Source organism: Molossus molossus, unplaced genomic scaffold (genome assembly GCF_014108415.1).
Source record: "Molossus molossus isolate mMolMol1 unplaced genomic scaffold, mMolMol1.p scaffold_m16_p_12, whole genome shotgun sequence".
Lineage (NCBI taxonomy): Eukaryota > Metazoa > Chordata > Mammalia > Chiroptera > Molossidae > Molossus > Molossus molossus.
In genome coordinates, this window is record NW_023425347.1 from 58,078,766 (window position 1) to 58,101,711 (window position 22,946).

Consider the following 22,946-nt stretch of genomic DNA (forward strand, 5'->3'; position numbering starts at 1 on the left):
TTTTATGTTTTTTTCTGCATAAGAATATGAGGTTGGGAGGAAAAGTTTATTCAGTTGTAGTATTGACCCCATTTTATTGGGAAGGACATTAAAAAATCCAGAAGGAGGGTGGAAAGCAAAGAGGCAGTATAGTCAGCGGTCCTGGCTGCTAGCATATTATTCTTCTCAATCCTTACTACCGTGCGATACCATGAATCTTTCCTTTGCTTGGAATGCCCTCCACTCACATAAGCAACCCTTAAGATTTGACTTCAAGTTATCTACCCTTTGAAGTCTCTTTATATGATACAAAGTGATAAGTAGCAGCACATTCCACATCATCTTCTAAATGCTTATTTTCTTGTCTTTCTCTCCTGATCTGGACTGTCTGCTCTATGAGGCCAGGAACCACTGAATTCCCAGTGACAGGTACTCAGGTAATTCTTGTTTATTGAATAAATGAACCTCCAGAGTCCCTTCCTCTGAGCTCCTGCAAAAACTTCTGCTTTTAACATTCATTGAGCATTTGGAATATGTGAACCTGACAATAAAAAGATGAGAAACATCACATGCCTTGCCTTGTCTCCCTGAGACCAAAAATCTTCTCTCGGACCAAAAGGGCTAAATAGCTCTTATTTAGATGCTTAATGAATACTGACTATGAGGATAATATAATAATACTACCCCCATTTCAAGACACGCATTCTGAATTTGGGGACTGTATAATCCAAAGCAGGTACAAGGTTTTAAAATTAGAAAAAACATATACACACACACACATACACACATGCATATATATATTTCCTTTCTGATTATATCACACACACAGACAAGTAAATGATACATTGAGAAAGTTCTGTCAATGATCACAAGATGTTTAAAGATTTAAAGATGGAACGAGTTTTCGTAACTGTGGATTTAGAAATTGCCTCACACAGTAGTCCGAATACTTATTTCTTTCGATGTGATTTCTGCATGAGTGCATGAGACAGCCCTCTCAACTACCATCTTTCCCTGATATGCACATAGAGTACTTATAAAGGGATTCAGATCTGTGGGACTAGCAGTGAGATTAATGCAAGAAATATCTGTTTTCCCAGGCGTATGTCAAAGTAGACGAGAGACCATTTCTTTCTAGGATGTTTTATGATACCAGCTGGTAGATCACAGACCTACCTAAACGGAAATCTGATGGAAGAAAGCAAACGTGGTTACAATTATTCATACTCCTACTGTGGGAGTTTCATAAACAAACTAATAAATATTTTCATCTTGCAATAAGATCAACTTAAGTGGCTTGCTGACATTCTCTTGAGGTTTAAAGCTTGTCTTTAATGTGAAATACAAATCATATTTCTTGTGGACACATTTTAATAATAAACTTAAAAGCACACAAGACAAAAATAATGAAAACATTGCAATGAAAACCAGACAAACTATCTACCACTTCAAAAGGAGTGGATGAAGACTGCTCGTCAACAGTCAACACCGTGATGCAGACAACCTCAACGCAAAATGTTTCAAGGAAACGGAAGCATCAGGATGAGAGAATGAAAAAAAACTATTACAGTTGACCCTTGAACAATGTCACGATTAGGGGTGCCAACCCACCACACAGCCAAAAATCCGAATGTAACTTAAGTTGGCCTTCCACCTATGCCATTCCAAACCGTTGATTGAAAATACAGTTGACCTCTGAACAACTAGGGTTTGAAACTGTGCAGGTCCCGCTTATATGTAGATTTTTAAAAATCCTGCATTGTTCAAGGGTCAACTGTCCTAGCTCACCTCAAACACACACACACACACCACTCTTGTAAAATTTGTAGAACAAATTTGATTTTGGTTCAATTCAAACTATCTCCCACCACTTTGCAACACCAAACTGGCAAAGAAAGTGGTTTGATCCATTGTTTGCCTTAGGTTAATGATCAAGGGATTGATGGCAAATCTCTTTGGCCCCTGAGATTCCAAAGCTATTCCCAATGGTAAGAAGGTAAAACACTCACTGCCTCTCATTTTGCTACTTTGGCTCCAAGGCCATGATCTAAGCAAAACCAAGGGTGCCTGTGGAGTGGCTCACCTCTGGGTCCCGTAATGACAGGTCGGTGATGCTGTGTGAATGCTGTTCCCAGGGAGGAGGTCTGCGAAGGGGAGGGGCTGCTGAAACCAGACTTCTCCGACTTCTTCAGTGTTGTTGGAGATGGCATTCCTGGCAAGAAGGATGGATTGATAAGCACACTGTAATTCACGGAACAACAGCGTGTGCAACCTAAAAGATAAAACTTAAAGAATTAAAAAAATAAATCTACCAGTGAATGAAAAATTTATTTTGAGTTGCTTTGAATTTGTCAAAGGAACAAACAGGTGACAAAATGGCCCCCTGATAAGTCTGTACATAATGATTTCAACTCGGACTAAATCACAGTCCATTTTGGCATGATTGATCTTCTCTAATTACAGCATGTCACTTTCCTAGCTGGACATTGCCTGTGGCCTCTGGGACCCTCTGGAAAGGTTATAGAAGCACAAGAAGACTTCTTCACAATCATTTCATCTCCCACGTTCCTTTGCACTAAAGGCACTTTAAATTATTCTAAATAACTTAGCCATTTTAACATTTAAAAACCTTCAACAATGGCAACTCAGTTGCTCATCCAATAAATTATTTATAATAGAAACAATGAAAAGATAAAAGTAAAAAATACCTTAAATACCCAACAATTGGTATATGATAGAACCAAATGCAAATAATACTGTAAGAGAATAATGACACAGAAAGATGCTTGTTTACCAACATAGAAGAAAGACATGGAAAGCAATTACAAAACAGGGTGTTAGGCTGTGATGCCATTTATAAATACACTTCTGTGTGCAGAGGAAGGAAACAGGCATAAAGTTAACAGTAGTCCTCTCAGTGTGCTGGATTTGGGTAATTTTCATTGCCTCTTTTTGCTTACTTGTCTTTTCCATGTTGAACATATATTACTTTTATGTTAAGAATATACAATAAAAGTTTGTTTTTAAAAATAGTACTTTTACTAGAGTTCCAAAGTTTGCATAACATTTCCAGCATAGGGAATGTTTGGGGAAGAAAATAATGGGAAAAGACTCCCTGTAGGTACTGGATTTGCAATGTTCTCGACAACTATGCTGACATACACAACTGGAGGCATCTATCAGTTTGGCAGGGTGCCAATTAAAACAATCACAACTTGGATATAAAAATAAAGAAAATGATTCCTAGTCTCCACATTACAGGGGCAATTTGGGCTCTCTTACATTTGTTCAAAATTGGTCTGCACTTGTGAAAAGAACCCAATCCCTCTTTACTTATACAAGTCTACATGTATTGGGTTCTGCCTATGACCAGAGAATTATTTGGGTGAACTGGAAAAATAAGTAATAAAAATAACAATGGTAGTAACATGTAACTGTTATTGAAGTGTTGCTAACTACCATGCACTGTGCCAAGCATGTTATAGGTATAGAACTATTCCAAAACTTAGTTAGTTTGGCCTGTGTCTAAATATGTCCTTGTTATATCTGATCACAGGCTTCCTTAATGAGATTCTACAACACAAGCTTCTAGTGTGATTACAGGTTCTACAAGGAGGAGACCATGTCTACTTTGCCCTCCTCTATTTTCAGAATCTAACAAAGGGCCTGGAACGGTATTTAAACTACTTGCATAGGCCTCAGCTATATCTATGGCTCTGCTAATAGATGCTTGGATGTAGCAAAGCCTGGGGTTTTGACCCCAAGGGAAAAAGAAAATTGCAAATTGGTAAACACATTTGCATAACCAGACACAAGAACAATGTGAAGTTGTGTGTGACTTCCATTAACTTGACAAATCTAGATCAGATCCATTCTAGATCAACATCTCTACAATTTCAAAAACAAAGTCACTAGGTGACTCTAGCTATATTTCTTTGCTCGTAGAATCGGTAACCAAAGTCACACCATACCAATGTCCTATCATCATTAGGATGGATGGAAGTTTTGGATTAACATTCACTTCAAGTAAACTAACCTAAGGTCTAATCACATAACTACATAAGAGAGCAGATTTCAAATTTAAAAATTATAGGGAAGAAATAAAGAGCTACCAATACTAAAACAAATCTCCCAATTCACTCAAACCTCTTCTGTGCAACCAAATTTTTAGGCTGCCAGCCAGCCCACTGATTTAAACTCAGTCAAATGCCTGAATTATGTGTTATGAAACAGAAATAAGAATAGAAAATGAAAATGTCAAAAATTTTAAGATGGCAGAATATTTTTTCAGACAACGGATCACACTGATAAACGCAATATCTAAACTAACTGTTAAAGAAAGCAAATAGTTGGACTCAAGAAAATGTTATCATTTCTTTGAAAACTTCATGTGTTCCAGCCCATGTTATTCTAAATACTGCAGAAATATTGACATGATTTAATTTAAAATCACCATTTACCCTATAAAAGATGAAGTATAAGTAAAATGTAGGCAATAACAAGTGTCAAGAATGATCAAGTGGGAAAATGGGTTCAACAACAGCAAAATCAGACCCTTTTGGAAAGGGTCGTAAAGAGAGAAGAAATACTGTCTGCGTGCAAGAAGGACAAGCCCAACTATGTATAATTTTCTAAATTTATCGCAGTCAAGTAATACGAACCCTAAGGCTGTCATGAATCTCAAAATTACTTCGTGTTTTCAATTTTTAAAGACCCTTACAGAGCACACTTCCTTATTATATACTTTAATATTTTCTCCATATGTATAATGTATGTTTTGGTTAATTTGCTGCGTACACTTAATTGACCAGATGAAATATCAAAATGTTAATAAACTGCTTTCTATTAATAAACGAGAGAACATTCATCTTAACTTTTGTTTTTTGAAATCAAATTTGGTTTCTGTACGTTATTTTAAAAATAAATTCCTTGTTAAAATTTCTGTTACCAATTAGCTATGCATAACTGTTAGACACAATTACTGTACAGATTAATGACTGTTTGGCTTTCTCTTAATGCACTGAAACCTTAATTTCAATGTATTTGTTTAGAAATATCAGATTTTTAAAAATGGTTTAAATAAATTAATGCTATCCCTTTTTCTGGAACAGATAAAATATTACTTTGAAGTTATTTTCTTCTATATGTAATAATGAAGAATTTTATAGAATGAGAAGCAGAAATTTAGCGTACTGTTTTGTTTCCATGGGACATTTCCTCCTATTGCTTGCTGTAAAAATCCCAACGGGGATGAACAGAGTAGGAGATAGATTTTGAGAAGCACTTTGGCTTGTCATTGCTTTTCTAACCATCAGATGTTCTGAATTTTTCTCCACTTTGCCATTTTTCTAAACTACCTGAGTCATTTCAACTAGTGTTCAGTAAACAAAGGCAAACATACATGAAATTGTAGCCATTTAGTGACTCTAATCCCTGGAGGCAATTGTGAACAAGAAGCCCAATAGGAAAGCCTTGAGAGTACAGGCCAAATACAGTATCCTCCAAGATTCTGTCAGATTTCATCATTAGTGTTGGTGGTCATCAGAATTCTAAGACGGCCCCAAGGTTCTGGCCCCTGGGGTACATGCTTTGTATAACCCCTTCCCCTTGAATGTGGGTGGTACTTATGAGTATGATGGATGCTATTTTTGTGATTAGATAGTTATATGGCAAAGGTGAAGGGAGTTTTGCAGACACAATTAAGGTCCCTAATCAGATTACTTTTAGTTAAGTAAAACGATTTATTATCCTGGGTGGGCCTGACCTAATCAGGTGAGCCCTCTAAAAGTGGGGTTGGAAATCAAGAGAAATTCTCCTACTGGCTTTGAAGAAGTAAGCTACCATGTTGTAAAGGGGCCTGTGAGAAGGTCACATGGCAAAGACCTGCAGGGACCTCTAGGGACTAAGTGGTACTCTAGCTGATACCCAGCTTTAAGAAAGCTGGGACCTTAGCCTTAGAGCTACAAGGAACTGATTTCTGCCAACAGTCAGAGGAGAGTTCACAAGAGAACCCCGAGCTCCAGAAAGGAATGTAGCCTGGACAAAATTTTGACTGTAGCTTTGTGAGGCAGACCCTGAACAGAGCAACCAGCCGTGCTGTACCCAGACTCTTGACCCATGAAAACTGAGAGATAATATTTGCATGTTCTTTTAACCTACGTTTGTGGTAATTCGTTACAGAGCAATAGCAAACTAACATGGTATTCAAATATAAGACTATTGTTAATACTAGAAATGTGTACATTAAAGATGTCTACTGTGGCTCTGTCTAGTTTGGCTCAGCAGTTAGAGTGTCAGCCTTCAGACCAAAGGGTCTTGGGTTCAATTCCCGGTAAATGTCACATACCTGGGTTACAGGTTCGATCCCTGGCCACGCTCAGGGTCCTGCTGGAGCCAGCCAACTGATGTGTCTCTCTCACATTGATGTTCCTCTCTCCCTCCCTCCCTCCCTTCCACTCTATCTAAAAAATCAATGGAAAAATATCCTTGAATAAGTGTTAATAATAATAATAATAATAATAATAATAAAAGATGCTTGCTATGCCTTAATTACTCTAGAATTCCATAAGTTTCCATTCTTTTTAGAAAATCCATCTTAGGTTATGAGGTTTTCCACTAGCCTACACTCACCCAGAGAAAATGGTAAGACAGCTTCCTGGACAAAAGGCCAATAAATGGTTATTTCCAAAGGCATAAACATTTTTTGAAATTTTCTATTTCCCCCTGATTCTTTCAAGAAACATCAATAGCAAAATCAGATCATCAAATAATATGAAAACTCTCAAATACAATTCTTGGGGTCTCCTATAACCAAAGTTTATTTTTGGTAAATTTTTGCTGCAACCTGATGTTAAAGAAAGAAAAAAGATGATAAATGGTGGGGGGGGGGGGTGGTATAATTAATTTCAACTCCCCCTCTCTCCCAAATTATGAGATTCACCAAACACGTGAACCAAGAACTTCACAGTGACCCTTGTGAAGCAAATCCTACAGGAATAATAAGATAGTACAATGCCATTTTTTGCTTGAGAAAACTATAACCAGTCAGTGTTAGAGCTCAGTTTGTTAGAGGACTTATTCAAATATTCAGTGTCTTGTGAAAATTATCCCTGGTAAATGCTGCTCAGGACAACAGGACCTTATCCTGTCATAGCAGTTTGGGTGATGTAATTCAAGTTGTCAGAGAAGACTTAAGTGGTATATGTTTCTTTCTTCAAAGTAAAAAAAAAGTTTGGTTTAAATAATGTTCATTTAGCCCTGGCCGGTTTGGCTCAGCGGTTAGAGCGTTGGCCTGCGGTCCAGAGAGACCCGGGTTCGGTTCCCGCTAAGGGCACGTACCTTGGTTGCAGTTTGTCCCCGGCCCTGGTTGGGCCGTGCAGGTGGCAACCACTCGATGTGTCCCTTTCACGTTGATGTTTCTCTCTCTATATATCCCTCCCACTCAATCTGAACAAAAAGTGGAAAAATGTCCTCGGATGAGGATAAAAATAAATAAATAAATAAATAAATAAATAAATAAATAAATAAATAAATAAATAAATAAATAAAGTTCATTTATCATCACAATCTGGGAGAAACTCTGGAAACAAGCAAACTCTGCACTTCAGTTTTAAAAGTCCAATAGGTAAGAAGGTTAGAGAGGACCACAGAATGCCGTAAGCTTGGCTGTTCATGCTTGACTTTAGATATTCTGTCTGTTGCCGCCATCTAATTCCCAATGACCTGTGTTTACTACTGCTCACTAAAACAACTACTGTACCAAACCTAAAGGCTGTTGGATGCTGTCATCCATCTAGTGGCCTCAAGAGAGCCAGGAGGCAGCTAAGGAGACGATAGTCAAACCTCTACATATTAATCAATTCCAAAAAACAGACTGAAAATAACAAAAGCTGCAAATCATTGAGTACCTACTATGTGCCATGCCCAGAAGTCCCCCCTTATACATAGTTTTGCTTTTCACAGTTTCAGTTACCTGTAGTCAACTGTGATCTGAAAACAGTCAACAGAAAATTCCAGAAATAAACAATTCATAAGCTTTAAATTGCATGCTGTTCCAAGAAGCATGATGAAATCTTGTCTCTTCCTGTTCTATCTCATCTGGGATGAGTTATTCCTTCATCTAGTGTACCCACGATATATATGCTACCCATCTGTTGGTCACTGAGTAGCTATCTTGGTTATTAGATCAACTGTCACAGTATCACAGTGCTTGTGTGCAAGTCACCCTTATTTTACTTAGTAATGGCCCCAAAGTGCAAGGGTAGTGATGTGGCCAATTCAGAAGGGGCTTCCTTTAAGTGAAAAGGTGAGTATAGTGCAGTAAGATATTGAGAGAGGGCCCATATTCACATGACTTTTAATACAATATGCTGTTATAACTGTTTTATTTTATTATTAGCTATTACTGTTAATCTCTTCCTGTGCCTAATTTATAAATTAAATGTCATCATAAGTATGTATGTATAGGAAAACAGAATACATAGGGTTCAGTACTATCTGTGGTTTCAGGCATCCACTGGGGATCCTGGAACTTATTCCCTGTGGAAAAGGGGGGGGGGGGGACGATGATACTTACAAACATCTTAGATCCTTACATCTTCATCTTAGGCAGGTGGGTAGTATTATCCTGCCTACCCATAACTTAATGGTACAGAAACTAGGTATCAAGAGATGTCAAACAACTTGCTTAAGATCATTCAGCTATTAGGTGATATTCCAGACCCAGGTCTGGTTCTAAAGCTTGTTCACTTTGTGAAACTTCACACTCCCTCACGTAGTTCCCCTTTTATACTATAAACACAGTGTTCTATGTAAGCCAAGAAAGCATATTTATAGTTGAAGTTTCTAATTTGGTTATCCAAAAAAAAATATTCAAAGAAAGGGTGTATCAGCTGCAAAAGATTATGCAAACATAAAAACTATGAGGTATATCCTATGACTCACCTATCAAAGATTTTCTTGGCCTTAGTAGGGACCAGTTAGGATTTTATTAAACACCCTGAATGTATCATCAGTAATTCTAACACAGAACCACCAATAAATAAATATCACAGACACACAAGAGCAGCGTGACCCAGAGATGTTAAACTGTAACATAGCTAATACATGCAACTTAATATGTACAATAGTTTTCTTGCCCATTTAGCAAGTTGCTTTCTCTATAAAGCCTCCTGAAAACATAAACAGAAAGAAACAAAATTCTTCTTTGGAGATTCATTGATATCTTCCAAGTCTAGTGTATAAGGTAATACAGTAATACCTCACTTGATCAGAGGTAAAGCCTGACGCACCGTTATTTAGAATTCAGTAAGTCTTGACATCAAGGGAAGCCTCTGAGCTACTAAAGTCAGTGTCAAGATAGGCAACTAAATGGAGGCATTTAACTCACAGGAAAGTGTAGTTGTACAGAAACTAAGTAAAGTGTTTCAAGGAGAAGGTTGTGATCAAGTGAGTTGAATGCTATGAGAGGTCACATATGAGGAGGTATGTGTAAGATAGGTTAGAATGGCTGACAAAATCAGTGGGAAGTGAAGAAGCAGGGAAAATGGTACAGTCAACTCCTTCCTGAAATTCATCTGCAGAGGGAAACAGAAAAATAGGTGGTAGCGATAGGGAGATGGAGGGAAGCAAGGCAGAGCTATCTGAAGATGGGAGACAGTAAAACATGCTCGCTGGCCAGAGAGTGGTCCAGCAGATGGGCAGAACACTGTGACTCAGACAGGATCACCGAGGACAGAAATCCTGAAGATGAGCAGCCACACAATCAGTATGTGGAGAAGCCAGGATCTGAACCCAGCGGGCCAAAGCTCTTCCTCCTTTTGGAGGAAGATGTCTATTCCTCCAAGATGTCTATTTCTGAAAAAAGTTATGATTATGTATTTGTTTTACTGATACAAACCAATCAAGGGCTGGTTTACAATACAGCTTAATAATGATACTTACATATTTTTCTTCAGCCTAAATGGCATGCTAACTGCTACCGTTACTGTTCTCCTTACATTCAGGCATTCAGATTCCTCTCTACCTCCAGGTCTGAGTGTGGGGAATGGTTACCCTAGTCCTATCTGTCAGTCTAACGGTGAAGCATACATTTCAGCACTATGTCTCAGGTGCAGGATGAAAGTTGAGCACCAGGACCACATTTTCCAAGTCATCCACCACCAGCGAGTTAATGCTCAGACTCATCTCTTCCAGATGTAGAGCTCTGCAGCTGTCCCACAGGCTGCACCTTGTGATGAGATCAGCTCCAACTGTGATGCTAAATAAAGGCTGTGATTGGATAGATTAATCCCTCAGTTAAAGGACTAGCGGGTTCCTGTGGGTGTAAACACGTGCTGTGTGACATGAGGAGGTAGTTCAAGATACTACACTCAACTTGGATTTGTGTCCTAATGGTAAAATACATTAGGGTTCATTCTAATATAATCTATTATGATGAACACACTCCACAATAAAAAGGTAAAACATTCAGACTAGCTTGACTTTTAACCTTTCCAGTGAATAAAAATTTTTTAAATTGCTTTTATGATGGAGAGAATAAAATGAAAGCTAATATAGCTTCTGAGGGTTATCCTTCTTGCACTATAGGCAACCATTTCTAAGGAGCTAAAAGGACCCCCCAAAGAATTACCACATCATAAAGAAGTTCAGGTAATTTAAAGGGCCTGAATACAAGTGAGTTCTTCAATTTTTAAAAATGGGAGAATGGAGTGAAAATGATATGGATTATTCAGGAGAAAAGAAATAAAAAATTCTTTAATGTATTCCAAATGTTCATTTGTGAGTGAAAATTTACAACCAGAGAGAGTAAAAAATAGACACAAGAAAAATGTCATAGAAAAATTGGCTTCCTGGGCCAACAAGCAAGTTGATTTTTTAAAAAGGGGATTTCCTCTCCTTTCAGGATAAATACAAACACCCCAGTGTCAGGACAGAAATTTAAAAATTGTATCTCATGCTCTATACACTTACATGTTGAAGAGTCCCCACCCAACCCACCTTCCCCTGGGCCACCCTCTCCCCGCTTGTGTTCAGAGAACAATTGATTTTGGCTCAACACAGCAATCACACCCATTCGCAGAGGACGGAAAATAAAGAAGAAATTACCGAGAAAACCAAATGACTTCCTTTGCATGAAAAATAAATATAGTGTAATATAGCATAAATGTTTTATTCATTCTGCTTAGCTATCCAGCTGAAAAGTAAACACTCAATCCTACATATGTGTGGTTTATATCTGCCCTGTCCAATATGGTAGCTACTAACCACATGTGGCTACTTAAATTTAAATTAATTAAAATTAAATGAGCTGAAAACTTCAGTTGCTCAGCACAGCCCCATCTCACAGCCACATCTGGCCGGTTGCTACGCCATGGACAGTGTGCATGGAGAACCCGTGCGGCTCCGCAACAAGTCCTACTGGACAGCTCTGGTCTACACGCACCAGACACAGGGCGGGCAAAAGCAGGTTTATGGTGGCTCCTATGGAAAATAACACAGGAATTAATAAATAATAATACAAGAATAAACTCTGTGTTCCACATATTCACAATTGTAAAACTCCTTTTTTGTTTTTTTGATAAAGCCACTCTATAAGGTTTTTTGGTTCATTCGTTTTTTTGTTTTTTTGGTCCTGCTGTAGAACAGCAGGCAAACCTTTCTCTTTTTTTCAGCCCTGTCCCCACCCCCCCAGTCTGTCCAGCCCCTTTGTAAGCTACAAAAACAAAACATACGCACTATACAAATACAGAATTGTAGAAAGAGGGAAAAATACCAAAAGCCCTTTCCTCTTCACATTCAACAAGCTGGGAATAACCTAGTGCTCAAGCTTGCTCAATATCCCTATACTTTCCTCCAACTACAATACTAATTTCAATGATGAGAAGTCAAGTGCTTATTAAATTATGTTCACTTCTGTCCGTTAAAACATGATTAAAAGCTTGGAGTGTAAGGGTGCTCCTGGTACAATTTAATTTTAGAGATGCGTGTCTCTGCTGCTCCCTGTTCGGCATACCTGCAGTGGGAACCTATTAGTCCAGTGTTCCTTGGACATATGCAGAGCACCCATCGCTTTATTTAAAGTAAAATTTGAAACTGATTGAAACATTTCAAAGGGGAAAAAAAGGAAATATAATTTTAGGCCTCTTCAAATTGCTTGAACTGTAAAATCAAGTAGTGAACACGAGAAAAGGTTCTGTCAGCTAGAATCTGAGCTTAGTGTAGTCAGCGTTTTCTCGCTAAACCTTATTATGGCAAAGCATTTGATTTTTCATCTCTGTACTCTGTTCGTCCCCACAAATAAACTACTTTGACCTCCACCTGTTACTTAGTGAAATCTGCCTGCCATCCTTCAATAACCCTATTCTTCGCCTTCAAAGGCTTTTGAGTCACTGAAAAGGAGGGAAGATAGAGTTGTGCAGTGAACTGAGCTGATACCACTTTGTAACTATGCAGCAGTTCAGAGTCAAAGCTAGAAGCCACATGGTAAAAGGACGTGGATTTTCTTTTTTAAAGGCAATGCCTGTGGATGCTGGAAGGGGGCAACACGTTTCATATTTTCACATGAAATTTTTCATAGAAAGAAGCTGTCTCTTGAGCTCTTATTTAATGCAGAAAACTTCTGGCCTTTTCCTTGTAAGGAACCTCTCTCTAAAAAAGTCATTCCATCATGAACCAGCAGGTCATTGCAAAGCTTACAAATACTTCAAGTAGCCCATTATTCTGATATTTGCAAAGCAAAATGAACCACTAACTTCAAATGCAGATTCTTTTTTATGTGTGTCTGGATGGAAAAGGACGACACTATTAAAACCGGAAACTACATAAAAAGGGAAATACCTGTACACAACTTATATGAATCATTTTCTGAAGCATAGTATCTGACAAAAGAGGTGTTGCTTTTTTTAACAATGACATATCAGAAAAAAATTTCTGTGTAAAGCTGCACTTCTGATTAATGCTATACCGAACAGAAGAGACAGCATCTGTCTAATTACGCTGAACACTTATCTGAAAGGGATTAGCAGGATGTCTCTGCTCACTGTCATTCTTTGCGACAATGTAATGATGGATCCGTTTACTTACAAGTGCAATTATTAAAACCTGCACTGTTTTCTTAACTGTCTCCATAGCTTGGATATATTATATTAAAAATTACTTCTCTGACACTAAGGGTAAATGCTTAGCAAAGTTTTTCATATCAATTAAGTAAATGAGTTCGTTCCCTTCAGTCATGGCCTTTGTGGAGGGTCTTGTTCAAATTTTCTGAAACTTGATCACCATAATGCTTTTAAATCAGAGTGAATGATTCACCCCCTTTTTTTTTCTCCTTGTCTTCTTTGTCCAAATTCGAAAGTTTGGTTTTCACTTAAACTAAAAACTGCTCATGGCCGACATTTTCTCTGGAGTCATGATTTAGCGCTTCTTCACATTCACACCTTTTTTTTGGAACCCAACACAAGGATCCAGTTTTAGACAGACAACACCCCACAGGCCAATCAGAACTGGTTGCCAGCAATATACCATCTTTTGCAGCTTTTTCTACTCGTATAATTAACTTTACCCAGAAACTATTAGGAAAAGGTCTTTATACAAAAGAATAAATAAATATTGTTTTAAGTCTAAAAAGTGAACACTCTGGGCTCTACATAATAGTCTGGCTACCCCCTTTCCAAAGGACTGTTTCCATATGTGCCTAAAAAGATAAAATGAGGTTCCTCTTTTTTTTCCCTTCCACTTATTAACCCTAAAACGACAACTGTCACCAACCCGGTCCTTAAAGGTGGGGAAAAAAACCAAACACACAACAAATATGGATATTGAATGTAAGTTACTAAACTGCTCCCACAAGGCAGAGTTTATTTCTCCAGCTTCAGTCAACGTAAGACAACTATCAAGTGGTCCAAGTAGCAGATAATGACATTTATAATAAATCACATCTCTGCAAAAGTCTCCAAATGTGTGGCTAGGACATAAATTTATGTGACCCAATGTAATGATTATGTGTTATAAAGATTTCTTTTTAAAACTAAAGGCATGTTAAGACTTCAATGCTGATGGACAAACTCATAAAAATATCAAGCACATCAAAAGGAGAAAAATTACCAGTTGAGTCTTTTGAGGATAAGATTTCTTTCCTGAAGAAAAAAGAAAAAAATCACCCACTGGAAAAAAGAACTCTTAAAATTAGAAGCAGGTGTCACCACGATGAAGTGATAAATATCAAAGAATAACCGGCCTGAAAAGTGTTCTTCTGCATCCCATACTGCTTTTAATCCTTACACGTGTACTCTGACACTGGAACATGAAGTCCTGCTCCTGTAAGTCCCTAAAGAGAGTTAAAACACCAGACGCTGCATGGCCATTTGGACAAACGCCCCTTCAACCAGGCTGGTGGAATGGCTGAAAGGCAGATGGCAAATTCCAACCAGCACTGAACCGTAAGTGATGGTGATATCCTAGAATTTATGCATTTTGGAAGCGAATCACAGTGAAGTGGTTTCTGGGTTGGGATGGCTAACGGGGCAGAGTAATCTGGAACGATGGAGGACACTTGGAATTAGAGATGGATATTGGGTTGCCATTCCTTGAATGTCTAATGACTGCAGTGCATTTCCGATGACGCACATGAAAACTTAAGGCAGAAAAATCCCTAGGGATCGGAATGCTCCTTTAAACTGGGGGACAACAGGAGGCTTGGCCCACGGTAATCCGGGAGAGCTGGCGTATCATCGGAATAAGTACTGGATCCCGCCAGCTGTCTGGAAGGCCTGTTCCCAGTGGGTTGACGGTGCTGGACCCAAGCAGAGTTCCTCACTCCAACGCACCAGAGAGTCAGGGACCAAAGCAACCCAGTATTTAAGAACCCAAAAGTTTTCCAGGGGTCACTGTTGAGAAAGGGAGGTCAGTAATACTTGACTGTGAAGAGGCAAGCCTGCCAACTCTATTTAGTGGGTTTAGTCATTCTATCACAGTTTAATTTTTCATCAAGTTGAAGAAATGCTTCGAAATAAAGTGACTTTTTCTCTTTTTATTCCCAAAGTTTTCTCCTATTTGGGGACATCCTTTGCGACTCAGTCCTAGAGAGAATCCTCTTTGGGTTTTTGGTGTGTTGTTCAGGGACCATCAGGAAACTATCCTTGATTTACTGTGTCGATGTGAGCATTTCTCGTAATCTAGGACGTAATTCACCCATCATCCTGAAACAGGTGCCATGTCTTTGATTAACTGATAAGGTTATGATGGATCTGAAACCCCTGGGTGGATGGAACTGGATGCACAGGCGTTACTGTAAGCCTCTGCGGGGCAGAGGCAGCTGAGATGGGCACAGCACTCAGGAAGGGGGGCCCGGTTCCGGCAGAAACTTTCTTCCCTTTCTCCCCTACGCCCCATATAAAGCCCTGTATTCTCAAGTACTAAAAAACTATTTTATTAAAAACAATGATGGCCAAAAAAAACCAAAAGAACTTTACTCCCAGATAAACTGATAACATTATACTTGATTAATATTTAAATAGAATTATCAATATGTAGAAAAATTATAAAAACGTATGAGAGGGAAATATGTCTGCAAATAGTATTATTAGTGATCTGTATAATTTTTGATAAATTAAACAAATATATATATGTACATACACACAGATATCCACACACTTCTATGTATATATACACATAAATATAAATATACTTAAAAGCTATATGGACATATATGTTACAGTTGTAGTTGTATGTATATATACATATATATATAAGCTTAGAATAATGTATAAACATAGCAAGTGCTCAATAAATATTAGCTATTATTTACAAAACACATATTTAAAATTTCAGCAGCATTCCAATGACAAAATACAAGTAAATTTATCTTTTATTGTGGTACTACCTGAGTCTATGAACTACCTATATTGTGTTCATAGACTAGAACCAGAGGATATAAGAATACTAAAGAAGTATTTTTTCTCTTTATATTAGAGGTTAAAACTGCCTTCTGAGTTCTACAAATATTTAATAATATTTATTAGGTAAATATAATGTATTAGATAAAGGAAAATCAACACAGTAAACTCTTAGGTTAATCTGACTGATCTATCTACCTACCTATCTAATCTTTTGTTTCTCCTCTTCCAACTATACTTTCTGGTTATTTAACCTCAATTCAGAATAATTTTGTTTCCTCTAAGTAAATATTTGTTAAGATTCTGCCCAATTTCCTGACCCACAAGTCAGAACACTGAGGAGGTTTGCCCCCAAGGGTGCAGAAAGATACACCTTTTGCTGGAATAGGATGGCATTGCCTTATGCACTTCGGTGGAATTTCCCGGCATTTCAGCTTTTTACTTACTTCTTAGAGATGAAGAAAGATAAGATTCTGATGTGATGAAGGAGAAGAAACAGGGACCAGCATCCACTGATGCTCCTTTAATAATGGAATACTGTTGCACCAGCTCTTTTTAAACCATTACCACGAAGGATTGTGGTCTAAGTCCACAAATAAACTCTTAATCGACATGATTCCTAGTATATTCTATGCCTTGTATTATAAGCCGCTGGGTGTGTGTTTAACCACTTACCCTTCTTCCCGTCACTGGGCTGGAAGAACTCTGAGGGCAAGGTCTGCCTTGGTTTATTTACTTCTTTTTCCCTCTAGCATCTTGCACAGTGCTTTGCATATAGCAGACGCAGATACGTACAACATGTTTAAAATTGAATTTCCTAGTATCTTAAACTCACATAGCATTTCAGAGTTTTCAAAGTCTTTACCAAAAACAAGATATACAGTATTTGTATAAATCTCTATGTTTTATTAAGTATACTGTACTTTGCATATATTAAAAGTACTCTATGTCCAGTGCCATGCACAGAACCTTGCACACAGCTGGTGCTTAATAAATGGTAGCTCCTGTTTTTATCATCTCATTTGATCTTTTGAAAGTTATGAGTTAGGAAGGCCAGGCTGTTTCACTGTCCCCAGAGTATACATTTAAGAAAATGAAAAATCAGGGAAGTAGCTTGCTAAAAACCCCAGGCTTGTTCATGGCAGGGGACAAGAGCTGTAAAGTTTTATTCTTAATTTGTATCCCCCCCCTTTATAATACATTCTATTTCTCTTTTATAGTCTACTTCCCCAGCAAGCCATGAAGATTGTTGTGGATGGTATGAAATATGCTTTAAAATCCCTCCTCAGACATGCTCAACCAGGCCATAGGATGGGCCAGCCCTTGGCTGCCGGAGCCACGGGGGCTGTGCCAAAGGTGGTGCCAGACAGGTGAGAAAGGAAGGTTTCACACAGAAACCAAGGGGTAAGCTACATGTTTTCCTTCCACACAGCATTTTCAAACATGAAATTAATAATGTGGAGATTTGGGGTAATTTATTTATTCAGATAAGAGCAGCTGAAATGCAGCATGTTTTCCTGGGGACTTCTGTGTTCACAAAATTGTGCATCTGGGCTCCCTGGGGCAGCGGGGCTACGTTCCCTGACTCCACAATGCACGCAGCACGGTGCTCCCTGGGCATTCCACTCTCTCACAGAGCAAGGCTCCATCCTACTTGTGATTTACTTATTCAACAAATACTGATTGAATACCAGGTGCCAGGTACTATAACAGGCTTCAGGGATGCAACAGCAATTTTTTGACTATGCTTTATCATATGTATGTATATGACAAACACATACCCCCACACACAGATAGTGTATGTGCATGTGTGTGAGAAGATAATTTCTTTTCTTCTAAAAGGTAACCTTTTAGGATCCAATTACAATAGGTTGTTAGAGGCCCTTTTTTAGGCATTAAAAAAATAGCCATTATGGTTAAAGTGTTCATTTTGTATAGCCTTCCTCTCACAACCACTTACTTGGATGAAATTTCTCTGATGAAGGAGCATCAGTAAAGACCAGGTCCCTTCTTACAGTACTGGTGCTCCCTGGCCCACCAGTCTCTAATGAGTAGGTGTCAATACTAAAGAGATGATCGAAGACAATGCTGTCACATAGCAATGCTCTCCCACTGCTCCAGAAATACAGAAGGAAAGCTGAGATATTGATCCTATGGCAGTGTTCTGTAACAGTGACTATTGCTATTACAGCAGGAGACTGTGGGAGATTTAATAATTTTCCCTAATATATGCCAGTGCAGCAGAATGTCCATGATCAATGCACTGTTGTTACCAGTCTGCTGCCTTTTTATTGGCATTAATAATGGGCCTCCTCCTATGAGTCTCAGCTACAAGTTTAAGTTGGTAAACGTCCCCCACTCCTGCAATAGATGAATGACTGTTGGCAGTCAAATTAGAACCAGCAGAGTTGGGAATCCAAGTAAATCTGATATGGGGCATTTAAAATTACAATGAACTAACATAAGTCTGCAAAAATCCAACTGTGCTCCTATTAGTTATGACACTGAACTCTGGTTCTAAATGTCCTAGGCGGCTGTTTGGCCAGATGCTTACCGAAATATTCTTCTACAAATGCCTGTAAAACAAACCTATTTCTTTACTTAATAATTGTGATAACAACAGACAGTATGCCATTACAGTGCTTAATTTTGACCTTCAAAAATGAGGACTACTAAGACTTTGGGAAGAAGTCCATTTCTGAAAGACGTTTGTCTCTGAAAGTTTTAAATAAAATAAACTACAGCTTATTTTACTATCAGATTTGACTTAAGAAATTTTCGTTGAAATATTTAGTATTTCCAGCATCTTGGCTAATGTAATTGTGTCTGTTAATAAGGTTTTGAGATCACAATATAATTAAAGGCATGCTAGAACTCTGTATAGGAGAAAATTTAAGTAGCCTTTAAATTTTAGTACTGTTTTCAAACACTGTACTAAATTTCACTGAGAAGTCCTATAACTGCGTCTTTTTTCCTGCTGAAACTGACTGATAGGTATGTGCTCGCTGTAGGTGTGGTCTCAAATGCAGGAAGTCATGCAACTCAGTAACTCATGAAGCCTGATTAACTGAAAGCAAAGCCCTTTAAGGCAAGGGAAACTTATAATAAAGTTTCATATCCTACTGCTTGTCAGTGGGGCCCCTGGCTGAGCCTTACCAATCATTTTGCTTTTTACTTGTTATATCTGGATTTGATTGAATAACTGCCGATAGATTGAGATTATCATAAAAATAAATTCTGAGAGAATCATTGGTAGCAAATTCTGCTTTCAGATTTATTGAAAGTGCCCAAATTTTTCAGCTTTATAGGTTTCATTCAGTCAGTCAATATTTATTCAGTACCTATTATGTGCCAAGCACTCTTATGGGTGCTGGGTATACAGCAGTAGAAAAGACGGACTAAGTCCCACAGCTCATGAAATGTATATTCTAGAGGGAGAAAAGAGACAGCAACAGTAGACAGTGGTATGAAGAAAGGAAAGCAGGGCATGGGTCATAGGGTGGTGGAAGAGGGTCAGCAGCTATGTAAGATCACTGGGAGCCTCTCTGACGAGCTATTATTTGAACCCAGATCTGAATGTTGAGGAATATTTGATTTTATGGGCAAAAAAGAGATAGATATTTCAGTTTGTTAACAGTTAATACTATCTGCTTATATATCATGTCCTATGTGTATTTAATGACCCACATTCCTTTCCTGGCCTTGGCTGCATAATAGGGATTTGGGATTAGGAAAGTGGGGGATTTTCCAGGTCTTTCTGATCAGTTAGGTTTTTTTTTTGTTTGTTTGTTTGTTTTTATGTTTTTAATTTCAATACAAGCCCAGGGCATGAGACCTTAAAATACAAGCATAAACATTTATGGTCAAAGAGGTTACTGAATGTAGAAGGAAAAACGTATACTCTGAAATCAAATTTAGTTGAAGTCTGGATTCTGGATTATAATTCTCAGTTTTACTCTGTAGTAAGGCAGGAGCATTCCATCTTGCATATTTTAGAGAAGGCTAATTTTTCTAAAAAAATTTGTAGCTATAATTTTTACTATATATATGAAAGCATGCACAATGTCTGACCCAATGTAGGCGCCTATCTGTTGGTTTCCTTCCTATTTATTTGCATTATCAGTTTCTCTGCAATTTTTCATTTGCAGAGATAAACAAGCGTTGATGGTATGTGCATTTTTGCTCGGTACAATTTCATAGGACTCATTTCATCAGTGAGTGATTAGCTTCAAAGCTTCGAATCTAACCGGGTCTGGAGATAACTGGGAGACGAAACTAAGTGGAGGGAACAAATGTAGCATTGTAAGAGAAGCAAAAGTCAGCTTGAGGTTGTCTGATGTTTTTAAACTAACATCATCTTTAATCTCCTATGCCCTTCTTCCCAGATAATAAGAGCTGTGCACCAAAAGTGCTGAGATAAACTAATGGGGAACAGGATGCTACAAAAGACATTTGAAAGAGCCTATGTAATTTACTGCATGTCTGGTTTGTTTTACTTTCCGAAGCCTTCCTGTTGCTCAAGGAAATTTGTCTCTTCTAGCAACCTTCGGCCCTCTTTGGACCGGGGAGTCCTGACAAAGCATTTGAGGGCAGGTAAACAGACGCAGAGCTCTCTGAGTGAGGAGTGAGCACAGGCCTTGTTCCCTGTGTCACATCTGCGGCATAAACAAAGTATCCTTTAGTACTTGTTTGAGAGAATTATCCCAAATGCAGGCAACCAAGAGACTGCTGGTGCATTCAGACATACAGAACTCCCAACATGCTCTGAAGGTAATTTACATGAGTGAACCACTAGAAAGCCTCCTACTCAATGAACTGTACCCCTGGGGAAATCCATGCAGGCCCAGATCAGTGTGGGAACAACATAAGGGTGTTCTCTGTGCCAAAAAGGGGATTGGACTAGATGGAAAATCCCCAAAAAGGACCATCTGGCAGCATAAATTATCCATTTAAAATGGCTGGTGTGAGTTAATGACACCAGAGTCACCATGAACATGTACAACATCCTTTAGCTGAGTTTTAATGTCCCCTCAGGCCCTGTTTCAATGATGACTTTCTATGCTGAATGTGGCCAAATATAAATTTATCCACTGTCCTCCCCTGCCCCTCACACTCATATACCATGAAACTGCATTTTCCTGTAATGACTTAGGGATAGAGAATGAAGAATCACTCTAGGAATATAATTGTGGGGAATTTCTCTAAGAAATTTTATATATATACTTACATTCATATATTTTATAAACAATATATATAAACAAATATATATATATATATTTGTCTTAGAGAAATCCCTCACAATTATACAATTCTACTATCTATATGTTATCTATCTATCATCTATCTATGCATTCCCCCAAAAGGATTCAGCCATTAAATTTTAGTTATTTAATGACTACAAATAATACAGGTATTCAGATGTTAAAATTCATGACCATTTGATCCATAATGTGCCCATAAAGAAAGAGTTACTCTGAATAAAAGAGTTATTAGATCAAAGTACTCTATATTCCACCAACCCCACTGCCCCCAAATACGCCCAAAGCAATCTACTTAAGAACCCAAAGAACTGTCTCATGGTGGAGAAGCTCCTTGTCCATCAGCACAATAAAAGCAGCTTTGCGGTCTAAAACTGCCTCAGTACAGTATGCAAGCACAAACGTACCAAACCTATAGATATTGATTCTGAATTTCACTGAAGCAGGTAAACTGGCAAGGACTCTAATTAGCCTTTTAAGAAGGGTTCAGAAAAGTTTTACATCTTTTAATTTTTTAATAGCACATAAACTTTTCATTGCCACTATACTGAGGTCATGCTGATGATGCAGTCAGTGCAAGAAGGAGTCAGCATTTTCATCTTCATTTAGGCCTGGGTGTATTTCTTAGCCACTTCAGGTGAACTAGCATAATGGACATGTGGAGTGACACTGACGTGACCTTTAAAGAAGCCCCACCAGGCCCTGAGTGTTGTGTTGGTAAAAACAGAAAATGGTTGCCCTGGCCAGGTGGGTCAGTTGGTTGGAGCATTGTTCCCTACACTGAAGGTTGCAAGTTTGATTCCCAGTCAGGGCACATACCCAGGTTGTGGGTATGGTTCCCAGTTGGGGTACATACAGGAGGCAACTGATCGATGTTTCTTTCTCACATTGTTTCTCTCTCCTCCCTCCTTCTCTAAAAATCAATAAACATATCCTTGGGTGAGGATTTTTTTAAAAAGGCGGCACCGGAGGCTAATATCCCTGTCCTTGTACTTCCCGTCTCACTTTATGATGAACTTCTTATGTGTGTTTCCCATCCCCAATTGTGAATTCCTTGAAAGTAGAAGCCATGGCCTTCCCATTCACCCTGAGTTCCCAGAACTAGGCATAGCATTTCATCCAGAGAAAGTTTCCAATGAAGACTGTTGAACGAGTGAATGAATCAATGAATGAGTTGAGAAAGATTAGGTAGAAGCAAGAAAAAGTGAAACATTTGCATTTTAGTAAAGGGAGAAGGATAAAAGCACTCAACCAGAGCAGACTGAGGTTTTGTTTTGTTTTCTATTACAGTGAAACTGCCTAGGGGCTAGGGGTAGATAGGGAGGTATACGTGTCTATGAATGTTAACACATGTACAACTGGGATCCAGGCAGTTTCATCATCACCCAACCCTCCCTCGTGCTATTCCTTTATAGTCACACCCTCTGAGAACTGTCTTTTGAAATGTTAGGGGAGAGGGGAGTTAGGATTTGAAGATGAAGGCGTCGGTTCAGACATTTCCTTGGTGCTTGTCTGTTCTTGCAGGAGATTACTCTGAGACACGGGTGAGGAGAATGGTCACAAAACATTTTTTATATAAATCTCAGATGGTTTCTATATGTTACTTCATTTAATTCTCAAGAGCACTGAAACAGCTATTGTGGGAACACAGGCTCAGAGAGGTTAAGGAATCTGCCCATAATCACATAGCCAGCAGAATCTGGAGCCAGGATTACACTCTGCTATCTGATTCCAAAGGCCACACTCTATCCTCTATACCCGCTTGACTTTGCATCTTGGGGAAGGCACTGGTGAAGACTCCCCTTTGCCTAGGCGG

The 22,946-nt window shown here is 38.5% G+C and overlaps 1 protein-coding gene across 9 annotated transcripts in view; it reads right to left on the minus strand.

Moving 5' to 3' along the window:
* NFIA (nuclear factor I A) overlaps positions 1 to 22,946 on the minus strand; it is a 355,490-nt gene that overhangs the window by 72,131 nt on the left and 260,413 nt on the right. For 7 of the 9 annotated variants that reach the window (XR_004958825.1, XR_004958826.1, XR_004958824.1 and 4 more), the window contains exon 8: positions 2,063 to 2,251. Coding sequence is in view for 5 of the 9 variants with exons in the window: in XM_036255153.1 (XP_036111046.1) it covers positions 2,063 to 2,251 (189 nt within the window). In the remaining 4 variants the exon portion in view is untranslated. The remainder of the gene's footprint in view (positions 1 to 2,062; positions 2,252 to 22,946) is intronic. The other 2 variants (XM_036255155.1, XM_036255157.1) reach the window with 1 other exon arrangement.